Source organism: Gavia stellata, chromosome Z, assembly GCF_030936135.1.
Source record: "Gavia stellata isolate bGavSte3 chromosome Z, bGavSte3.hap2, whole genome shotgun sequence".
In the NCBI taxonomy this organism is placed as follows: Eukaryota; Metazoa; Chordata; class Aves; order Gaviiformes; family Gaviidae; genus Gavia; species Gavia stellata.
The window spans coordinates 65594855-65616577 of record NC_082637.1 but is presented as its reverse complement, the minus strand read 5'-3'; the positions used below and the strand labels follow the sequence as shown (position 1 = coordinate 65616577).

The window sequence follows — 21723 nt, the reverse complement described above, 5'->3', positions numbered from 1 at the left end:
TGTTGATGATCTGTGGTGTTACATGATTACTATTTGCAAATAATGAAAACCTGTCAAATTTGTAATTGCTTCACAGCAAAATCTGTCTGGCTTGTAAGCAAAAGCTAATGCTGTGGTGATTCATATTAACATTTGCTGGATGTGTTTGCTAGAGCAAACTAGTGCTTAGGCACTATTACATACGCATGACACACTTGACAGCACACAAGATGAGCGCTTTAGCTACAAGTTTGGACAAAAGGCTTGGTTTTGTGAGAAGCTTAACAGCTTCACTGGGAATTGAGATCGTTCACTTTATGGGAGTCACTTAAGCACTTAACAGTTGGCTCTAACTGTTTTTTGCAGGGAGGTGTGTCTTTTTTTGCAGTTTCCTATCCTGCTTTATTTTGAGACTACACTATGAGAATGTAGAAATAGAGATACCTGCTACATGGAAAAGACATTTGTAGCATCATCTCCTATGAAGCTCTGCACTGTAGAGATGCAGAAGTGCTAACAGAAAGACAGGTGCATATCAGAAATGCATTTCCTGACAAAAAGAAGATCCTGTATACGTGACAGTAGATGTAAAATCATCTTGGTCATTACCATTATTCATACAGAGAAGATTTGTCTAGGTAGGGCTGGCAAGCATAAGCTAGAAGCAGTACTGAGATACTGATTAGAGTGAAGAAACACAGAGTGTGTGTGGTTTGTGTTGCCTAATGACATTCCCAGAAAATTCTTAAGCAGTGCCCTGATCCTTTAAGGTGGACAATATTAGCCATTTTGTTAAAGATGGACATTCCTACTGTAATATCTGTCACAGCGCAAATTCTGGGGGATTATTAACCAGAAAGCCACTAGTGTTCTTATTCAGAGGCTCATCTGGGCTGATAAAGTCTAGTAAACTTCACTGGATCTTAAATGATTTGTGGATCAGCTGTCATATAACCTGCAGTTTGCAAACGTCCCTGAAATCAGCGTAGATGCACTTTGAACTTACAGATCGTTCCAAGGTGCTTTCATGAGAAACTTGTACTAACACAGAATAAAGGATTTGCAGTGTAGGTGAATGGCTTTATGTAGATATAGTTGAATTAGTGAATATTGAAAAAGCTATATGCTTGTATGGATGACGATTTTTTTCTTTAAAAAGTTACCTTCTCAGTATTGTAACCTTTTGTATGAACTTGGTCAAGAAATTCGCTTAAGATGATGTGAAATACTTCGTAAATCTGTTGCAATAAAACCAGACAAAACCCAAACAGCGTTTAAAAGTTTCCATATAAATGAGTATGGGGAGTTGCAAAAAAGGTCTGCAAAGCAGATCCTTTGTATGATGGCTTGTTTTCTTGTCCTTACTTTCCCATCTGTTTTGTGCATATTGTTTCAGTGTAAGTGGTCTCAGTATGTGCTTCATCAAGTGTAGAAGCAGGTTATGACTTTGAAAATTACATTTTTACCCTTGATACTCGATTCCAAGAAGGGGAGTACCCTATGCTATGACAGATACAGTTAGCTGCTCATGGTATGCCCATCCAATTTTTTTTTGTCATGGAGTATGGACTCCATCAAATCTGCTTGCTGCTGTAGAGTTGATACTCTGGTGTGTGGAGAGGAAACCTTTGGGACAAGAAGTATCCAATACCCCTTTGGTAGGTTTCTTGTTCAATTTTACTGATTCCTAACCCTCTTCCCACTTCCTGACTGTTCTATGAAAGTCAAAAGAGAGAAATTTCATTTTTAGGAGTAAAATGACATGTATGTGCACAGTATAAGCAGGCGGGAAAACTGCAGAGTGCTCCCCTACCTAGGTTCTTTCACTAGATTAAACTTAGTTCTTACTTCAAGGTCAATAGGGGAAAAGTCATTCCGAGAATACAGTTTTTGACTGTTGCATAGTTATGGTACGTGGTATGTCTTCAGTAAACTGGAAGATGATGAAACATTACTTGGCGCATCAGACTCAATAGTGAAATAATGGCTTTGTTTTCTCTCTGTGTTTTAGGTATCAGTTTTTCTTGCAGGTCAAGCAAGATGTTTTACAGGGTCGCTTGCCTTGTCCAATCAACACTGCAGCACAGCTGGGAGCATATGTAATTCAGTGTAAGTTCGTCTGACCAACTGAGAGCTTATTTCTTTTAATCCTGTATTATGATTAATTTTAAGTGGTGACTGAAGATTTCACTAACACTTTATGCATTCATTTCAAAACAGAACAAAACTAGTATGACTGATTCCAGCTAAAGAACTGTAAATAGATGACCATTCTGAACAGATAATATGGAAGCAATGTAGAAGTTAATGTGAAGAAGAAACTGAAAAGTCAGTCTGAAGAGTCTGCCAAACACTCTTTGCCTTGCTGAGGAATACCTTATCATGTACTTAAGACTTTATGACTTACTCCGGGCTGCATATAGAGCATGACAAAACCTTCGTCAGGAGGTTTAGAAATTTGACGGGCTATTGGCAGCCTCCAAAGGCTATTTGACAAAGTCTGTCAAAAGATTCTTTCAAAAATTACATTATGTTGGAATGAATGCGCCTGTGCTTGAAGGGAGGATGTGTTTTGACCTGAAGTGAAGAATTTTAATTCTGTCTGTCATTTATCTGCATTCACCCATCAGTAGTTAGCTTTTCAGAAATGAATGTTATATCCTGCATACTTGATAGAACTAGCAATCAATTAGAAAGGAGCTGTATGTCTACCAGTTAGTTATTCCTTTCACATTACAGCTCAAGCTCTGTATTCAAACACAATTGGTAACCAAAAATCGTGTGATGAGCCATGCTGGGACCTGCACCTGTAATTTGTTCTATGTTAGATTTAGATTTCTCATGAGTGATATGTATTAAGCAAAGATTATTTGTATTATTGGTGTTCCAAGTGTGACTCAACAACACTTAATGCAACATAAAAACCAGTCCTCCTTTCATTTCCGTATTACATGAACAAGGCAGAATAACTTGTGTATGAAATGGGAGTAAGCATTATACAGAATTTCATGGTGTGTTATATATGTTTCCAAAAAGCTAAAATTTCAGGCAGTTTTTATTTCTGTACAATTATTTTTAACTTAATTTTGCCATCTAAGAAATGTCACATACCATACTCTGAAAAACTGTTTGCCATGCAACATTCCACTTTACTGGCATATGTGCCCTCCCTGAAAAAATACAGCAAGTATGAAGAAGGAAAATGTGTAATGATGGCAACTTCTTAATCATATTATGAGAAGTGAGTAAAAAGAATAAATTCTTGTCCTTTAGTCACTTTGTAAGGTGGTTAGAGTATGGGGAGTAGTTGTTTTAGTGTAAAATCCTCTTCCTGTGATTCTAATCTCAGATATTCTACTGGAAAACAATGAGGAACCTCACGTGAGAGAGGAAAGTTAAAGCATGGCAAAGATTACATACAGTGGGTTAAAGTTAGTCCTGGCACCAGCAAGCATACATTCCCACTGACTCTGTAAAAAGCTTTGTCCTTTTATTTAGGGCCTGCAGTTGTTCAAAGTATATAAAGACACCTGAGGAATGTCTGTGTCACATACTGAAAGTATGAACCCAAAGCATCACACCAAGGCCAACAGCCTTTCCAAGGGTGATGTGCCAGACTGTGCTTTTTTCTTTTCCAAACTGAGATGGAGTGCGTTTGTGGGAATTCAGTAACAGCTGAGAAGCTCTGCTTCTGTAATGATATCAGTGGTGTCTTCCCCAGTGGAGCTAGCAGCTGCCGACATCTGCAGGAGGAGCCAGGGCCACATGTTCTCCCAGAGTCCTCTACCCATGTCCTGCTCCAGCTGTGGGCCCTGCTTTTGCTGTGCAGGTTGTGCCTGCCTGTCATCTTTTGTCTCTGGGCAGATCTTGTCCTTAGCACATGAATTGTTTCCTCCTGCAAGACTGCAGACTACGATAGTGGTGGTGGTGGAAAAATCAGTACCCATGGCACAGTTTGCATGGTATACCAATTTTCCTACTGGGAATGCTCGAGTGGCTGCTGTTGTAGACATTCCTATTCTTGTTCCTGCTATGGGCAAGGACCACGTTGTTTTTAAGGAGGTTTTCTAGAGAAACTTCTCAACATCTCTGCTGAGCAGATCACTGTCTTGTTCTAGAAACACCATTAAATTCTGGAAAGAAACATGAGTTATTAGATGAGTCTTTTTCTTCTTGGCTCGTGAAGCCTCCTTTCGGCTATGTTTTTGGCTTAGTGGGCATTAGATAGAAACCTTCCATGAAGCTTTTCTTAGAGAAGCCCAGTCTATACACACTTTACTCAGAGTTATTAAAAATTTGAAATAGTAACTTTCGCAGACTTTCTCAGATAGATGCAGTTAGAGTTAAGATCAGTAGAAGTGAGTTCTGACCAAGGTGTGTATTTATTTTATAATTGCATGGCAACATGTAAACTGATAAGACAAATGTATGCAAATTCAAGGTTGTTTCAAAGAAAAATATATCGTCTATTCATTAGTGGTTTTTTTAAAGAAAATTCTTTTTAAAATTATTTTGATTTGGAAAGCGAATTTAATGTTCAGGAAATATATCAATATTTTATTGAAAAATGAAGTCTTGGGTTTCCTCACAAGAAATGATGCTTACCCTTAGAAGGGCGTACCTCTAGGTGTCTCAGGATATTTGTCTCCATTCGCATTCCCACACTGACATTTGTGTTAGGAGTCCCCATGAGAATATGGATCAGTTCTGTCTGTAATATTACAGCTTATCGTGAGGGCATAGGTATTCCAAAAACTAGACTTTGCTTCTATGCTTCTTCTAATTAGACAAAATTATATCTAGTCCTGTAGATACAATCTAGTCCTGTAGAAGTGGTAGATTTCCTGTCAAAACCGCTAGCTCTTTGCACCTTCCATTTCTCTTTTAAAATGACTGAAGACATTTTTTATTGTTTTATGTGTGCTAATATGAACAGTTCTGTACTGTCTTTGGGTTTTTCAAATGACTGCATGGTCAATTGACAGTCAGTTGGAAAGAGGTGGCTTGGCAACAAATAAGTAGATTATATAATGTAGGTTTTGGTTAACATAAAGCATTGAAAATAGGTGACCTTTCTTTTCTTCTTGTGTCCTCTAGCTGAGCTGGGGGACTATGACCCGTATAAGCACACTGCAGGTTATGTCTCGGAGTACCGCTTTGTTCCAGACCAGAAAGAAGAGCTGGAGGATGCCATAGAGCGGATACACAAAACTCTGATGTAAGAATTCAGTACTCTTGGGAACTTGGCAGGTAACATCAGATTCGGAGGCGCTTGGTAGGTGGGGAAGGGAGCACCTTGTGGTGCAGACTGGAGGTCTCTAGAACCGAGGAAGAAACACAGGGCATCCAGTTATGTCCGTCAGAAACAGAAAACATTTTATGTACTTGGAGTTGTTCCTTTAGGAACTGAGTAGGACAGTAACTGGAAATACGATGTCTGTCAGACCTAGGTATGGGTGTTTCAGAACCAGCAGTTTTAATAGCGCTCTGGTTTCCCTTTAGTTTTGTAGTCAAAAAGAATGAAATAAAAATCTGTGAGTTCAGTTCCCTGTTCCAGGACAGATTTCCTGCATAATTATGGACAAATTACTTATTTGCCCATGCCTCAGTCTGCTGTCTGTAAAATGGGGATAATAACATTTCTTTTCTTTGTACTGCCCTCTGTATTCAAATGAACTGTTAGGACAAAACTGCTTTTAAACTGGTAATGTACAGCGCTTCATACAATGGAGCCTCTATTTTCTTGCCAGATCCTTAGCTGGGGTAATGAAGGAGTGCTTGTAGCAACCTGCATGAATCTTTGTGGGAGCAGCTCACATTGCAAGAGGTACCAGGAAAGCAGTTTGTATGTCCATGGTTTAAGTGATAATCTCAGTTGCAACATCTGTGTGAATTAAAGAGACAGTTTGGTTTTATAAGCATGCAGTCCCTTCATTTTATTAACGAACATGTCTTACATAAAATGAATTGGCAGTGGTCAGTATAATGGATTCCACTGTAAGGAAGAACATATGATTTGTAAGAAAAAAAGTAGCACCTAGAAACAGAGTCATCAGGCAGCACTGAATAACACAGGGCATTTAAAATGCTTGTTTCTGGACAAAAAACAAAGAAATTCCAAAACTTTGCATGTGACCTTAAAGAAACACAGGGTATCTGGTGGGCCTCGAAATAATCTTGCTTTAAACTGCACAAGGCACTACAGAAGTTCACAGACATTGAAACTGTACCTGATAACATTTCTTACGTATGAGAAGGAGCTGAGAAGGCGGGAATAAGCTAGAGTTAATGGTACTTGTCAGGGGCAACTGTTGAAGACATTGCAGGAGGAGAATATTAGGCGCACTGCAGACAAGACAAAGGAGAGCTGCAGAGATCTGAAACATGTATGTCGACAGACCTGGGAGATTCATGCAATCCCAACTTAACCTTCGCAAAAGGTGGAAAAGACAGATTCATTTTTATAAGAGACTGCAAAACTTCAATTTGCCATCTTCCAGTTATTGGCATCATAATCACCTTGGACACAAAACATGTGAGTTGCACTGTCATTGACATTCTGGATAATCTCTGCCTGATGGTGGATCCCAAGATGCTGCTTTCGGAGTCAGTTGATTTTCTGTCAGACTAATTTGTGCATAGAGTGCCGTCCTTGTTTACTTGTCAATGAAGTGCAAAGCAAAACTGCAAGGACAACCAGGAGATGGACGGGAGTGCCCAGCAAATAAAGCAAGATAAGAACGGGTAACCTCTGGCCCCATCGGTTCTGTCAGTGCTTGAGAGAGGAACAAAAGCAGCAACAGAGAGAGGAAAAACATAGCAATCACATAGGGAAGTTGGAGCAAAGAACATAATTTCTGGTAAAGAAGGCAGAGCCAGAAAGTGATCCTGTGTGAATATAGCTTAAATACTAGATGCATTTGCAGCAGCTGTGTAAGTAGTTGTCTTAAAGAGGAGGTTTAACTCTACACTGGCTCTAGGTGTTCAAAGAATGTAAAAAAATCCCCAGCAATTCAGAGCCACTTTTTGCCCCACTTACTCATTTTTAGAAATGGCCTTCTACATAAGAAATACTTTCAGTGATATTAATTTTAGACTGAAGTACTCTTGGTGTATGAGTAACAGAGGCCGAACGACCAGTCACTGTGTGAAAGCACTGGAAGTCAGAGAAATTTGACTTCCCAACTTGCCGTTCCAAATATTAGACCACAGTGCCTTCAAAAATGCAAAATGTGGAATTGGTTTTGAAAATAAAACATATGCCAGAAGTTCAACCGTATATAAAGCCAAAATAAACATTTACTTGCTTATCTCCAAGTTCATGTTCCTGGTAAGTGTCAAGAAGCCTGTTCTAACAAATCCAAGTCAGGTGCAGTTCTATTAAGATGAGAACAGTAATGAGTATGTTCATCATACCCTTTGTCAAAGTAATTTAGAGATAATCAGAGCTATCCATCTTGTATGTAGATTTAGATTTCTTGATTCTCTTGCTATAATGAGGCCACAGTCTGGGTAAAGGTTAAACAATTTCTTGCCTGTAGTTTTGCATGTTAGTGTTATTTGTGCCTTGTTTAATGAGAATAGGTATTAACTCAGAGGAACAGCTGTTCTCTTTGAAAAGTTCTGCTGTAATTGGAGTCTGTGCCAGTTGCCACAATGACCTGAGCTTTCTCTTTCAGGGAACCGGGTCTGTGGTTCAATAATAATTTCTGTGTGGTTGCCTGACTGCCTTACAGTAATTGATGCGTAAGGAGAGCCTTACTACAGGTCCTTTTGTGAAGTAAAAAAGTACTGGTTTTTTCTGTTCCAGAGACTGGAAACTGAGTCACAGAGAGTTTGTTTAGTTCAACATCACAGAGGTTGTGTTTAAGAAATGAAACTTGAGATGAGTTGCTATGTACCAGGCCGCTGATACTAAGCAACCTTCATTCCTCTCTCTCAAGTTTGTGTAGTCATGAGTGTAGTAAAACAGATAAAGACCCATTTGCCTCAAAAAGTTTATAGCCTTGACGATGAAATTCAGAAGCCGGGGGAACAGTGGTTGCGAAGAGGAGTGGTAACTGTCTTAACACTGTCTCTAGTGTTTCTATACGCTTATTGATCTAGAGCTCTGATACTCTTTTGCTGCTTGGCTACAGTTAGGTGTCAGGGATTTAGCAGCATCAGAAAAGAGTGTGAAACCTAAAGCGTACCCATTGCTAGTTCAGCCTGACTGTCATCATCGGCACTGCTAGCATTGACTTCTGCACAGGTGACAGCAGTCTGTTTAGTTAAGAAGTTTGAAGCTAGAATGGCTGAGACCATACGCCAAATTATCTCGCCTACCAGAGGCATGTTAGAGACAGGTTTGTGATATGGTTTGGAAGAACTTCTTTGTCCTTTCTGGAGCCCAGCATGGAAATGTTGAGATTTTTTTGCAAGACAGCTGTTGCACTTTATGTACCTTACTTCAGCTAGTTATGTCCAGATAAACTAGTTTTGGTTGCAGGTTCTCTCAGTTTTTTTCCACAGCAAAATAGCTATCCAGGGATTCATTCAGGAATGTTTTTTGAGCAAGTTTCTAAAGCAAGGTGAGGGAAGTCAGAGGTGGGGAGGCGGTTCTGACTCTGTCTAGTCTCTGCAGCCTGCCTACTGCGACTGTCATCCCATCTATAAACCAGCATGACAATCCCAAGGTCATATAGCAGAGTAAGGTGACCTTATGTTGTCATGCGTATCTGGAGGAGCAAGCAGTGGCTTCAGGGCTTGCATGTGAGGAATTGGACACTTGTGGTGCTGGAGGAGGGATATATGATCGCTCAGTGCAAATGGGAGAGCTTGTATTGGCCTTCTAACACTGCCTGCTCCAGACTGCAGCAGATCTGGGACTAACTGATCCTTCACAAGTCAGCTGTTGGCGTATTTTGAATCAGTATTACATGCTGACAGTGGGGCATAAGGAAAGCTAAAATGCCCCTGATAGTTGGCTTTGAGAGTAGCTTTCGATATTGTTCAGGGCCATCAGTGGCACACAGGTGGTCTTTGTCCACCTAAATGAACCGTGCATGTCAGCTGCACGGCTGTTACATTGCCTGCTCTGTCATTACCAATTGCAAAGACTGTTTTAGTTTTGGGGTGAATTGTCAGGTTGTATGATGCTGAGTAGAGTTTGTGTTTTCATACATGGTAAAAATGAAACAATTACCCTTTGTAATGGTGGGAATTGTTTCAGTCCCTGACATTCCTCTCTCCCCCTCATGTTTTGTCTTGTCCATCTGCATTTGGGAGGACTTCTTCCTGCAGCTTCCATCTGCTTCCTTCAGGAGCTCCAGCTCACATCTTTACTTCCTTTAATATTTTTGCAAATACGCTTTCTTATAAATTATGTATTACTGTGAAAATATTTATACACATGCACACACTTATTTGACATTTGAGCTTTTTGGTACTTCCAGAGACAGGTGAGAATAGTGAGATAAGCACATCAGCATTTTTCTAAGTATGTTCAGTAAGGAAACACTAACAATGGTATTTTAATTGGTGTTGGATTCTAGCACTAATTCGGTAATGGGGTAATCCACTTTGCTCACGACTGTTATTTAGCCTGCTTGGGAACTCAGTAAGACAATACTGCTCCAGTGAGCATTTTGCTTACATTTATGCGAGCTACCAACAAAATTTACAAAAAATCAAGCTGTGGAGTAGATTTTTATAGCAGAAGTGGATAAAAGACATGTCAGATGTGACAACACTGAGGTGCTGAATATCCAGTGTTCTGCATAGAAGGGCTAACACCTGAAACAGTATCAGTGCTGCTATGTGGGTAAGATGGGCTGAAGCAGCCCATCTCCCAGATAGAAAGAAGGCATTTTAAATACCTATGCTATTGAATTTACGCTAGCACTGCTGTTTCATGTCTTTCACATTGGATGTGTTTTTCACCTTGTCAGGCATAACACAAAGTTGGAAAAACCTGGGAAGTAGCTGCTAGGCTGGAGAGAATAGGGAAACAAGAAGCAAGAATGTACACATTGCAGGGCTTTTTCAGGTGTTGAGTCAAAATGTTGAGCTCTGCTTCACACCTTGAATTTGAAAAGTAGCAAATGCACTGAAGTATTCCCCCAAGAAAACAATCACAGGGTGAAGCAGGAGATGCATCTTTTTGAGTTGATGTTTTCACAAGATGTGCCGTACTTTCCCAAAAACAGTCCAGTAGCTTTCACAGAAGTATCAAAAAGGAATGAAGGTGAAAATGCAGCTTCAATTATTTCAGCCTTGCAACAGTGTCTTGCTCTTGTATCAATGGCAGTTATTAAGGGAAGAACAAATTAAATTCTGAGGATGTCTGTTGAATTTATTTATCCATTTTGTTCTTTTTGAAAATAAATCCTTCCTCAGTAATGTCAAATATGTTGCTAGTAGCCAGTTGGTTTTTTTCCCCACCAGTTTTCCCCCATTGTTTCCTGCCAGCATGCAGCTGATGGTAGTTTTTAACTGATGAATTGATATTTGCAGATAGGAAGGCAAGCTGGATCTTTGAAACTGGTAATCTCTTGAGACGGACTCCAAACTTTGTTTTAACAGTAGCAGACTTGGGTATTACCAGTTACAGACTTCCTGTAGGCAAGATTTTGTGAAGAAAGAAATACTTTATCTGAAGTCATGAACCCTGCTTTCAGAAATCCTTTGTGACTTCACAGCACTGCTGTGGGGAAATAGTACCCCAGTCAATGATTCCATTCCTGCTTTATTAATAATCATGTAGTTATTGGAAAAAAAACTATTTTGCATATTTAAGCCTAAAAATGGAATGTCTGAAGTGTGTTTGTGACAGCAGGGAAAAGATTAGGCACTGTAGTAGGCATACTTTATATATATGATAGCATATATCTGTGGTAGGATCTTACAGCAGGGAGTTTAGTAAAAGTTTGTGCCTACTGTCCAGTCTCAGTTGGAGCGAGCCGAAGTAGAGTGCTGAAAGGATAATGACAGTCTAAACAAATGGTAGAAAGGGTTGCATAGCTGTCCAGCAAACTGTATTATTATGATCTATTTTAATATGTTGACTGGAAGTGCAAAGTTCTTTCTTACACAGAATTTTGTTTACAGGGGTCAAGTTCCTGCTGAGGCAGAAGTGAACTACTTAGGGGTAGCCAAATCCCTGGAAATGTATGGAGTGGATCTCCATCCTGTTTATGTAAGTATTGTTTAAAAATTTTAAACTTGGTAACAATGAAAAAAAATTTCTTGTACTAATGTGGGGGACAGTATTTATATAGTTTAGTTGCCACAGAATAACTTGAAAGGAAACACTGTACTTAAGAAATGCGAAGGAAGACATATTTACAGGCTGAGGGGATTCAGTCATTCATACATACAGAAGCCTAATGGTTTTCAGATGAAAGGCTGTGATTGTATTACATCTATAAAAGACAATCAGTTATACTCTGGAAAAAGCAATTCAGATAAATAAGAAGTAATCAGTACAAGTGTCAGGAGAGACGAGAGAGGGTTATAACCTTTGCCTTTGACACAGGAATTTGCACGTTATTCTTGTGTAAATAACAGCAAGTATGTCCTGAAACCTTTTCAATACCATTGCAAAAACTAGGGTGGGGTACCAGCAGCATGCCTGGCTTTTTTTAATATTTGTTGTTAAGGTTTTGCTAAAGATCCAGAGTAGGTTTCCAGCTTTTCCTCTGCTGTATGATGCAGCCTTGCAAGTTGTCTGTATTGGCTCAGCAAAACCCTCCACTTCTTTTGTAAAACAGTATGTATGTTAGGATTGGATCCAAGTTATCACCTGGAGGCTATGTGCTCGTGGTGGAAACATCATTCTGTCTTGTTTGAATAACTGTGCTTGTGGCAGGTTTTTTTGAGTAAAAGAAAATCAGAGGTTCAAGTGGGGAGTTGTAATATAGATAGTTCCCTGAGCTAGATGTCAGTACTTTGTAAAATTCCTTGAAAGAAAATAAAGAAATGAAGATACTACCAGAAGATTAAGTATGTATTTCCTGCTGAAAATTGTGTAGCCCACACTATGAAGTATTTTTTAATGCACCCTGTGGCTTAATTGTATTTCTATCCCATGCTCTGTGCCCTTCCCACCCATAGAAAGCTCGGGGAGTTACTGGAACAAGATTCAACATGATCCAACAAAATCATATTAAATTAGCAGAGCCTGGAATTTTTTTTTCTCTTAGCTTGCTTTTGCTGTGCAATGAGATCCCTGCCTGGGTAATGAGGGGTGAGTTGTAATATGCCCAGGTCTGACCCATTAATATCATCACTTCTATTTATATTACAACAGCAACAGAAGCCCTCATTTGAGACTGAAGCTGAACATGTGAAGAGATGTAGTTCTTTTCCTTGCTTGGTCATATTAAAAGTAAAGTTGCCTTTAGCAGTTAGTTCACTGAGGAGCGCAGGCGGGGCTCACGGAGGTGTGCTGCAGCTTTCAGTAGTCGCACAGAAGGACACTTTCTACAGTCAGTCCATCTCAGTTGATATTTTTTGCAGTTTGTGCTCTGCTGGATTAGAGCTTGCAGGGCTCTTCATCGCTGCCTCAAGTAGGCAGATGAATGAGCTTTTGCAGCTGACTTTGTTTTAACCTCATGCACTAAGGTTTGCATTGTTTCAAGTGTCGGGTGCATCTGATTTTGGTTATTGATCGTAAATCGGGGAGGCGGGGGCCTTCTGCCACTCGATGCTAGGGTTTTCACCCTGTTCTCTCCTGACGCTGTTTGCGATTTGGATACTGACCTCAGGAACGGTTTCCTTTTGGAGGAGATGATGCATGCGGCTGTTCCTTGCATGTCGCTACCCATTCTGAACAAAAAAATGGTCTGAATCTCTCAAAGGAACTAATTCACTTGGTAGTAGTATGCAGGTGATACTATTTTAGGAGGGAGAAGGCAGCTGTGAGGTTATATTATAGTAGAACAGGTCAGAAAATAACTGTTTAGCTTCAGCTGAAAGTTTGGATGTCTGTTGCATTCGTAGCTGAATAAAGAGTTTAGTTTCTGAGTTTTGGCCATTTGCCAAATAGCCAAAAGTAATTCCTTAAAAAAAAAAAAGTTATTTTTCTTTTTCACCATGGCATGTAGAATCTCCCATTCTTTCCCTCACTGCCATTCTTTCTTGCCTCTTTGCCTCTATGCCTACAAGCTTACATACAGGAGTTTTCATCAGTAGATCAAGTACTATTTTCCCATTTGCACAAAGAGTGAAACAGTATTTTCAAGTCAGTCATTAGGCTGACTTCCTCACTAGACCTCACTGCTACAGTGATACAACTTGCAACTGTATGAATGACATATATTTTTACTTTCTAGGGTGAAAACAAATCTGAATATTTTTTAGGATTAACACCCATAGGAGTTGTTGTCTACAAGAATAAAAAACAAGTAGGAAAATATTTCTGGTATGTATAATTTAAATGTGCAGTCTGTGCTAAACCAGTAACAGTATTGTTGTCTGGAAATGTATGATTTGTGATCTCTACATGAAAGTTTAATTGTATTAAAAAAAAAAAGTGTGGTTGGAATTCCTAATCTTTGTCTGGATTATACAGGTTTTTAGTAATTCTTTGATAATCCAAGTATTGAAAAAAATAGTTCACCTTTACCACAGTCACGCTGAAATGTCTAAATACTGCTAATTTGCTGTTGATATCTGGTGTGTACCTGGAAGAAAAATAATCTACCTGTGAATTCCTTTTTGTCTTTGTATGTAAATATATACAACTTTATGTTTTTATTATGCATGAATTTAAAGTCTCATGAAGTTCTGTCTTTTTTTTTCCAATATTACAGGCCTAGAATTACAAAAGTTCACTTCAAGGAAACACAGTTTGAACTTAGAGTCCTGGGAAAAGATGTAAGTTTTTATTTAAGCCTGAAAGAAAAAAAAAAAGTAATCGCAGGTCTAATGAACTGAGAAATTCTGTGTGTCCATCAAAGTCTAATTTATTTTATTGAAACTTACTGCAAGAAACCATCAAAGTGAAATTAATTTTATTGATAGTTACTGCAAGAAAATTACCTTATCCTCAAGTGTAGTGTGTTCCTGATGGTGCTTGCAGTTTTATTAAAGAGGGGGAAGAACGATTTTCTGTCCATGTTTTGCAGGCAAGGGGAGAGAACTTCAGCAGAACAGTGCTGAAGTAGGAATTTTACAACAAACCTTTATCATTTTATATCTTGCTCTGTAAATTAGAGTAGACTACTTCTGCAATGCCTTGTTTACGGTGTTACATAATGCTTTTAAACTAGGCTAAATCTCCAGGGAAAGCTAATATTAACCAAAATGTGGATGGAGGAAAACTCACAAAGCTGTGAGGGACAAGTAATTTTGTAGCTTGGAAACAGAAGCAGCAACACAATGTAGCTTTTGTCAGAGGCTAACTTCATTGTGCTGTTAGACCATTTGAGAGAAAGCAGTGTTGGTTCCAGAGGAGCAAGGATAGCACGTTGATAGCAAGAGACGAGGTTTTAAGATAGAGTCAGTGGAAAAAAGAGGAAGATATTTATCACCTATGAAACATGTGGGGCAGGTGGGGAGGAGGAGAGTGTTGAGGATGTAGGGAAAATTATGAAGTGTAATAAGTCAAATAGTTGCAGTCAGTCTGTGATTTTTGGTATCTGGTTGAGTTACAAGTTTAGTTTGCTGAGTTATTTTTTAAAAATGCTTTGTAGGTCTCTTTGGAATATCAGGACTGAAAGTTTATAGTTTTGAAGAAATATTAACCTGCTGGCAGTATTCCCCTTTACTGATTATCTATGTATCTTCATTTATCTATGTAGTGGTTGTTAGTCTCATCCATGATTTTTCCATGAGGCCGTTTGGTACGTTCAGTACTTTCTGAGAAATGTAACTGTGCCCCTGACTGGTTGTCTTGGTTCTGTCATGGACAGCATTTCTTGTGCCTCTACAGATGTATTGGCAACTTTTGCTTTTGTTACTCCCAAGTGGTTTGTTTCTATTTGGTGTGGTGATCTATGGGAATTTTATTTCTGATGGTGTGTTTGTTGAAATCGGAGAGTTGTTTGAAGGTTGGGAAAACTTTTCTCAATGTTTCATGAGAAGGGTGAATGCCTGTTCATGTATAAACAAGTCCGAGTTTGACTTAGAGTGAATTGCGTTGAAGTGATGCTGTAGTTTCTGTTTGATGCCACATATGTATAGTTTTTTGTCTGAACCATGTGGAATTGCAACAGTTTAACATTCTGAGCAGAAAATCTGGAAGCTTTCGACAATGTGCTTAAGTTCAGACTGTGAATGTTGATGGCTGGTGAACACTTGTGATCATAAGGTAAACACTTTGACAGAACTTGGAAATTTCAAGTCTCAACAGGTACTTCTAGGCAATTGTTCAAGAGAACAGCAAGTACAAGGGTGTGTACCATCATTAAAATTTCCTTTGCCACTAATACTAATTTAAAGTGTTTCTGCAGTGCTTCATAGATCAGGAAAAGCCAAAATGGCCCAGAAAAATCTTCCTGTCCCTTTTTTTTAAACATTCTGCTGGTGTTACTTTGAACAAAATTATTTATTGGAATAATTAAACAGTAACCTTAGTCTCTGGATTAAAGCCATCATAATAATTTATGCTGTTCTGCACCCAGAGGAGGAAAAGCTCATCAGTGTATTTATACGACTGTATGTTCCAGTATTCCTTGAAAACTTAATTCACAGGTTTCTTTTATTCCTCTGTTTTTTGGAATAAATGCTATCACTTTGTCCTTCCATGTGGGACATGAGTTTGCAGTATATGATAGAGTAAATGTGCCTTTTTTACTTCATCCTGCCTCCTGGGATGTCACTTTACAGCCCAGGGAATTAATACTTTCCTTGTTTCAGATGTGGTATACCAAGTCTGGACTGTGTTACATGTTTCCAGCTAATTGGAGAGAATGCCAGAAAAGGTTCAGGAAGAGTATATAGCAAAGGAGTTATCGTAATGTAGTAAGAAGAGCAGGTTATTTCTGAGTATATTGACTGCTTTTTATGAATCACATTTTCCATATTGTAGTGAAAACTCTGTGTAGGCTGGATTTTGGTTCATGATTCCACACACTAGCTACCTTTATTCACACTGATGGGCACCTTTCACGGGTACCCCTGCTCATCAAGAGGAAGCTGTTGGTGCTTTTAGTACCGATGAAGTGTTGCTCTTCCCCTGCCTGAGGTTACTTGTAGCAACTTCTTTGTTCTCCCTTTCAATAAATTTGTTTGAGATCTTTTCAGACCTACCAAAAGAATCTGAATGTGTGCTTCCCACTAAAGGGGTGGAAGTGGGCATCCTGATCTCCTTCAGAGGTGGCAGACATGGCAGTCTAAACGTACAGGTCCATGTCCTTTGGCTACCTAAAAAATACACTGTGGGGTGCCTGTGTCAGCCATGTTTATGGCTGATGAGTTTGTTATTTACATTGTTTTACTCTTCACAAACTTGATGGTTTACTGAGCAGAAGGTATTTATGCTTACTGTCTTACAATAAAGGTGCTTCACCTTTCCTGTTTTGTAGTGTAATCTCTTGTACTTCTTCATATCTCTTCCATGAGAACATTTCCTATATATTTAACTTTTGAATATTTTTCCTGCATACATGTTGCTATTGTGTGCAAGCACGACCATCGGTATTTTAGTTTTGTCTTTCACTAATTTGCTTGTATTATATGTTTTCTCCCTAAAGGTATTACTATTGCTCCTTCATAAACAATATGCTGCCCTTAATATTTGGCCATCCATGACTTACCCTGACATGTGAGACTAATGACCTGGAGCAGCTGAGTTTTTCACTGGTGATAATCATTGAATCAGTATTTCGTTGTCCCCCGAGTAGACTCGTGCTGTGAATTCTGAGCTAGAAACATGTTAGGCTTTCCATGAAACCACTAAGTATCAGCATGAAACTAGGAACCCTCCCCCTGCTAGGACTGCACGGAAGGATTCCCTGAACATGACAAACAATTGCAAAGAATTTTTGAAGGTGAGAAAAGTGTATTTTCGTGCAGTTCCCTTTAAGAAAACTGAGAGATGCATCTGATGCCTATGCACAATTCCTGGTAGCATAGATGTCTGTTGAGCAACCTTGCTGGAAATGATCCATCCATACAGGTGGCTGCCAAAGGCCAACCCTGCCCCGATGCAGCAAAACAGAGCCTAAGCGCAATGGATGCACTACGTGGAAGTGGGTGATCGAGGGGGTGCACAGCACACCTCCTCTGCTTTCCCCGTGTGAGGAACACGGCTTGCTTCCTAGATTTCTTTCTCAACTAAGGACATGAAACAAAATAGAGAAAAAACGTGCTTTGATAGATTTTGTAGGCTGGGAACATAAACGTAATAATATGCAGGAGTGAGAGATGTGGAGCTTTTTTGCCTGTAGGTACCAAGTACTTCTGTGCTCTTCCCCACAACCCCATACTGTTTTCTGTAACAGCACCTTTTACTTTGGTTGCACTGTGTCTGAACATGCAAGTGAATGATTTCACTCCTTCACAGAGTTTATGCAAAGCTTCTGTACTTGTTACTTTTCATGTTTCTCTTTCACCAAACCAGAAAGTGTTGCATGTGCAAAGCACTTCCTTTAATTATTTTCTGTTGTAAGAGATGGGTCTTTTCGAAGTCTGAAATTTTTGTTCTGAGGGATTTTGAAATCTGGGTTCTTTCAAGTCAGAACAAACCCCCAAACTGTGCAATTGAAAATGATTTACACGTTTTCAAGACATGCCTTCCTCTGCAGTCTTGCTTAGTCAGATGAAGAGGCCCAGCTCAGCTGAATTCACAAGGTGAAGTTGGTAAAGACTGTTTCCAGGCGCAGTAGCAACCACTGATGCATGCTAGAGGAAGTTTAGGGCAATTCCAAAGCACGTAATGCTCCCCATTCTGGTGGCTGAAAGTTGTCTGAATATAAGATTTTTGTGTTCTTTTAAATTCTCTCACAAAACCTGGGAAATATGCTTTATTTTTTTTAATCTGTCTTTTGTAAGTGTCAGAAGTCTGAAAAGGGATTACATTAATAAGGTGGTTCAGCTGTACCCTTTCTTGCCCTGTCACACACTATATTCCATCTTGAGTTACAAGTCCTAGGCAGGAACTTGATTTATTCCTCTAGCAATTTCTTGGGAAGATTGAACAGGGTTTGAAGAGATGTACCTCCCATTCTAAAGTCCAAGTTTGCTTAGATTTCAGTTCCAGACAAGAATTGCATTTTGATCTTTATTATGGTTTAAGAATTACAAATTACTTTTGTATCATTTGCATTTGCACCCACTTAAGCCAGAGTGGTAGTGGAGGGTGGAGGTGAGCAAGCACAGCAGTGTTAGTACATCATATAGAATGGTTTTGGTGTGTTCTGGTTGGTTGGAGGTTTTCTTGCCTTTTCTTAACCACTTTCTGAGCCATCGTAGAAGGATTGTAAGATTGGCTCAAGGCTTGATAGCAAAATCTTCGGTAATGAACATTTTTGAAGGAGACCTAGGATTAAAATTCCTGCATAAACTTAAATTCATCTAAGGTGTTACTGTCAGCTTTTTTTTGTAAGTGCTTCTTTAGTCTTTTTTTTAATTGGTATAATATGAGGCTGAGATGTTTGTTTCAATCTTGACATGCTTTATGCAAACTGGCACAGCATTATTAATTTTAATTCCTGACTTGTATAATGTTCTTAAAGATTGACCTTGTGTAACCAGTAAGAATATGTTGTCTGTTACATAAGCTATGATTGGTATGCATTATGTAAATATGTAAAGACAGAGTATTTCCTATTGGAGTTAATGATTGATAGTATCCAGGTATGAGCCTAATGTGGCGAAGAATAATGTTGGGAAACAGTAGCTTCAGAGCTAGTGTTAATATTTCTGTTCCATGTACATGCATGTATATTACATGTACCTGCAGTGTGCTCTGTAATGGGGCAAGATCCCTCCTTATGCTATATTAATATTCAGTTTGACTAGGAAGAGTGGTGTGTGACCTGGCAGGGTTCCTACTGTGGTTTTGTGTTTGAGTTTTTCTTCTTCATTTTCTGAGCCTGGATTGGTGGGAACTAATATATGTCTTGTCGTAAGTTATAGCTGCTAAAGCCTGCTCTGAATCATAGGTTTTCCAAGTGTTTTTGATCTGTAGATGGGTGCAGTGCTCCACGAAATGGGTGTAAGTCTACTGACAGTGGCCCACTTACCATTGGAGTAATCCATGAACTTCACAAACAAGGGATCTTCTGGCCCCCGGAGGGAAGAACTGTTGTTTTAAGCATGTGTCTTTTCTTCAGGTGGACTTGAGCTTGCCCTGCCGAGGCACAAAAGGCTAGCTGGGCACAAAGCAGCTCTGAGCTTGAAAGTTGTGTAATCATGCTGGCGTGGCAAAGCAAGCTGGGAGCTGTTTGCAAAGGGCAGTGTGGGCACTCCTGGACTAGTATGTCAGCTCTAGCAGTTCCAGAGGCATTTTGCGGTTAAGTAGAGCAATGACCCCTCTGACTTGTCTCCTTCGAAGGCATTAGTAACACGCTTTCAGTCTTTCAGTTAAGTGTTGGGGGGGTTGTGGTGGAGCGCTGTGCTGATCACCAGCTGTTTAGTGGAGATTTCAGCGGCTCTGCCAGATCAGTCTTCTGGCTGACTTGAGAGGCAGCATAAAACAGATAAGGGCTGTGGCTACATGTTTAGGTGCCCGTCTATTTATAAGCCAATACTATAGTCAAGCTATCTGCAACCCCTGTGCTAGTCTATCTCTCCTCCTGTGGGTAAAAATGGTAGTGAGGCTATGGCAGTATGAGTTTTGGCGTGTTTTGGAGACTACAGGACAAGCTTTTAAAGCATTTAAAAGGAGAGGAGTATTTCATGTTTGTCCTCACAGTTCTTTAGTGCCTTGCCTTTTTCAGGATTAGGAGAAGGTAGTCAAAGAGCTCAACAACGAGATACTGCTGCAGCGGGTATGCCTCTCCTTTTGCAGCCTCTGGCGATGTGGTCCTGCCCCCTCCCTTGCTGGTGCAAGTCACAAATGTGATAAAAAAATACTGTACAAAAATAAGTGGGTTTCTGCTTGTTTGGTGAGCACAGGTGGCTTCCTGAAAGAATAGACAAACACCAAAGCTGGTTGAAAGGAGAGAGGAGATCTTCAGGGTGTGCAGACGACCAGGACTGCTCTGGAAACAGTGAGCCATCACGGTTCACAATGCCTCACCTTTAGTACACTGGGCACTCCAAAAGCAACAGGATGAGTAGCAGGGAGTAGCTTGTGAGGTACCAAACAACACCGAATGAGTTTGGAATTGTCATTTCCTATAAATCATTAGTAAAAGTACAACAGGACTTTGTTTCTTTTGGTTCAGATAGATGAGAATAATAAGAAAAAACCCCAGCTAACTCTCACTATTTGTAAGAAATTACAATTGTTCAAGATGCTAAAAATGTTGCCTTTTACTGGAAAAAAAAGTTTGTGGTGTTAACAGGTAAGGTTGTCCTCGCTTTACCTATACAAATCAATTTACTCCCTTAGGGGAGAAAGATTAAACGTGGAAGATATTACTGCCTTCAGTACTGCTTAATTTTAATATATGCATTTATAAACTGTGAGGGTAATCACAGTTCTCTTGCAAGCCTTTAAAAGTCTTAAAAAGTAAGTGGAGGAAGTCCTAAACCTAAATATGCTGTGTGCAATGTCATATTGGACTTAGCTGCAGTAAGTTACTGAATCCTTCATATAAAAGGTGAAATATGGTAAAAGAACTATGAATTGTCTGTGTTGGTGAAAGACCTTGGAGAGGAACATTTTAGGCTTCCTTTCTCTTCAGTAAAATTTAACTGTGCTATTTGACTTATTACAAGCATCCGTTCTGAGGCGATTGTTTTCAGACATGTGCTTTTCCTTCAAATTCAAATAAATAAACCTCAGTGTGTTATCAGAAAGCTTGGTGGTCCATCCCCTGTTTTTTAAACAGTTGTTTCATTTTCCAGATCTGAATACCATACCTTGTTGATAAATTTGATCTGTAGGGCTGTGCTGTTTTTTCCTGAGTGCCTTTGATTGCTGCATACTAAGTATAGATGTTTCAGCACATAGTTAATCATCAAAATTTTTTTCTTACCAGCTGAGATGAGCTTTCTGCCACCATTTATGAAAATAATGCCTTCAAGTGATGGAATCAGTAATGTTTGGTGGTCAGATCTTTCAATCATACGGCAATACTGTCCATCTTTCTTCAGTCACTTACTGATTTTCATGTGTTATGTGCCGTTTCTTCTGTATATGGGAAAATTCTAAAACTTTAAGTTAAAAATGAAGGAAAAATGGCCAAGTAGAACATTTTCCTTGATGGGACTCTTTCCCTGAAGTCCAGTGGTATTCAAGCTGGGCTAATAATAAGATATGGCAGAAATACCTTATTTTAAAAAGTCACCTTAAAAAAAAAACAGAACACCCCTGGTTTCTTTCTGCCCCTCCCTTCCCCCAACCCACAAACTCTCTCCTCTGAGGTTATGTAATTAAATAAATTTAAGTGCAGTGGAGGATTCTTTGCCTAAAAGTAAAATTTATGAGTGGACAAAGGAGGATCAAGATCCTGCATATTAAAAGTGAGTCATTTAGTTCTTTCCTAACAGAAGTTAAACTGACTCATCGTATTGCATAAAGTTTGCAATACCACAGGCCTGATCTGACATTATTCTTTAAAAGTGCACTGGTGACTATAGTTGTGTGGGTTTGTATGAGATCACATCAGATGACAGTCTGATCTAGAAACTGTAATGTAAATTAAATTA

At 39.3% G+C, this 21723-nt stretch overlaps 1 protein-coding gene across 1 annotated transcript in view; it reads left to right on the top strand.

The window, feature by feature from the left end:
• Positions 1-21723, top strand: part of EPB41L4A (erythrocyte membrane protein band 4.1 like 4A) — a 132102-nt gene that overhangs the window by 64986 nt on the left and 45393 nt on the right. Inside the window, exons 5-9 of the mRNA XM_059833838.1 lie at positions 1991-2088; positions 5077-5197; positions 11068-11155; positions 13293-13381; positions 13773-13836. Coding sequence (XP_059689821.1) covers positions 1991-2088; positions 5077-5197; positions 11068-11155; positions 13293-13381; positions 13773-13836 — 460 coding nt within the window. The remainder of the gene's footprint in view (positions 1-1990; positions 2089-5076; positions 5198-11067; positions 11156-13292; positions 13382-13772; positions 13837-21723) is intronic.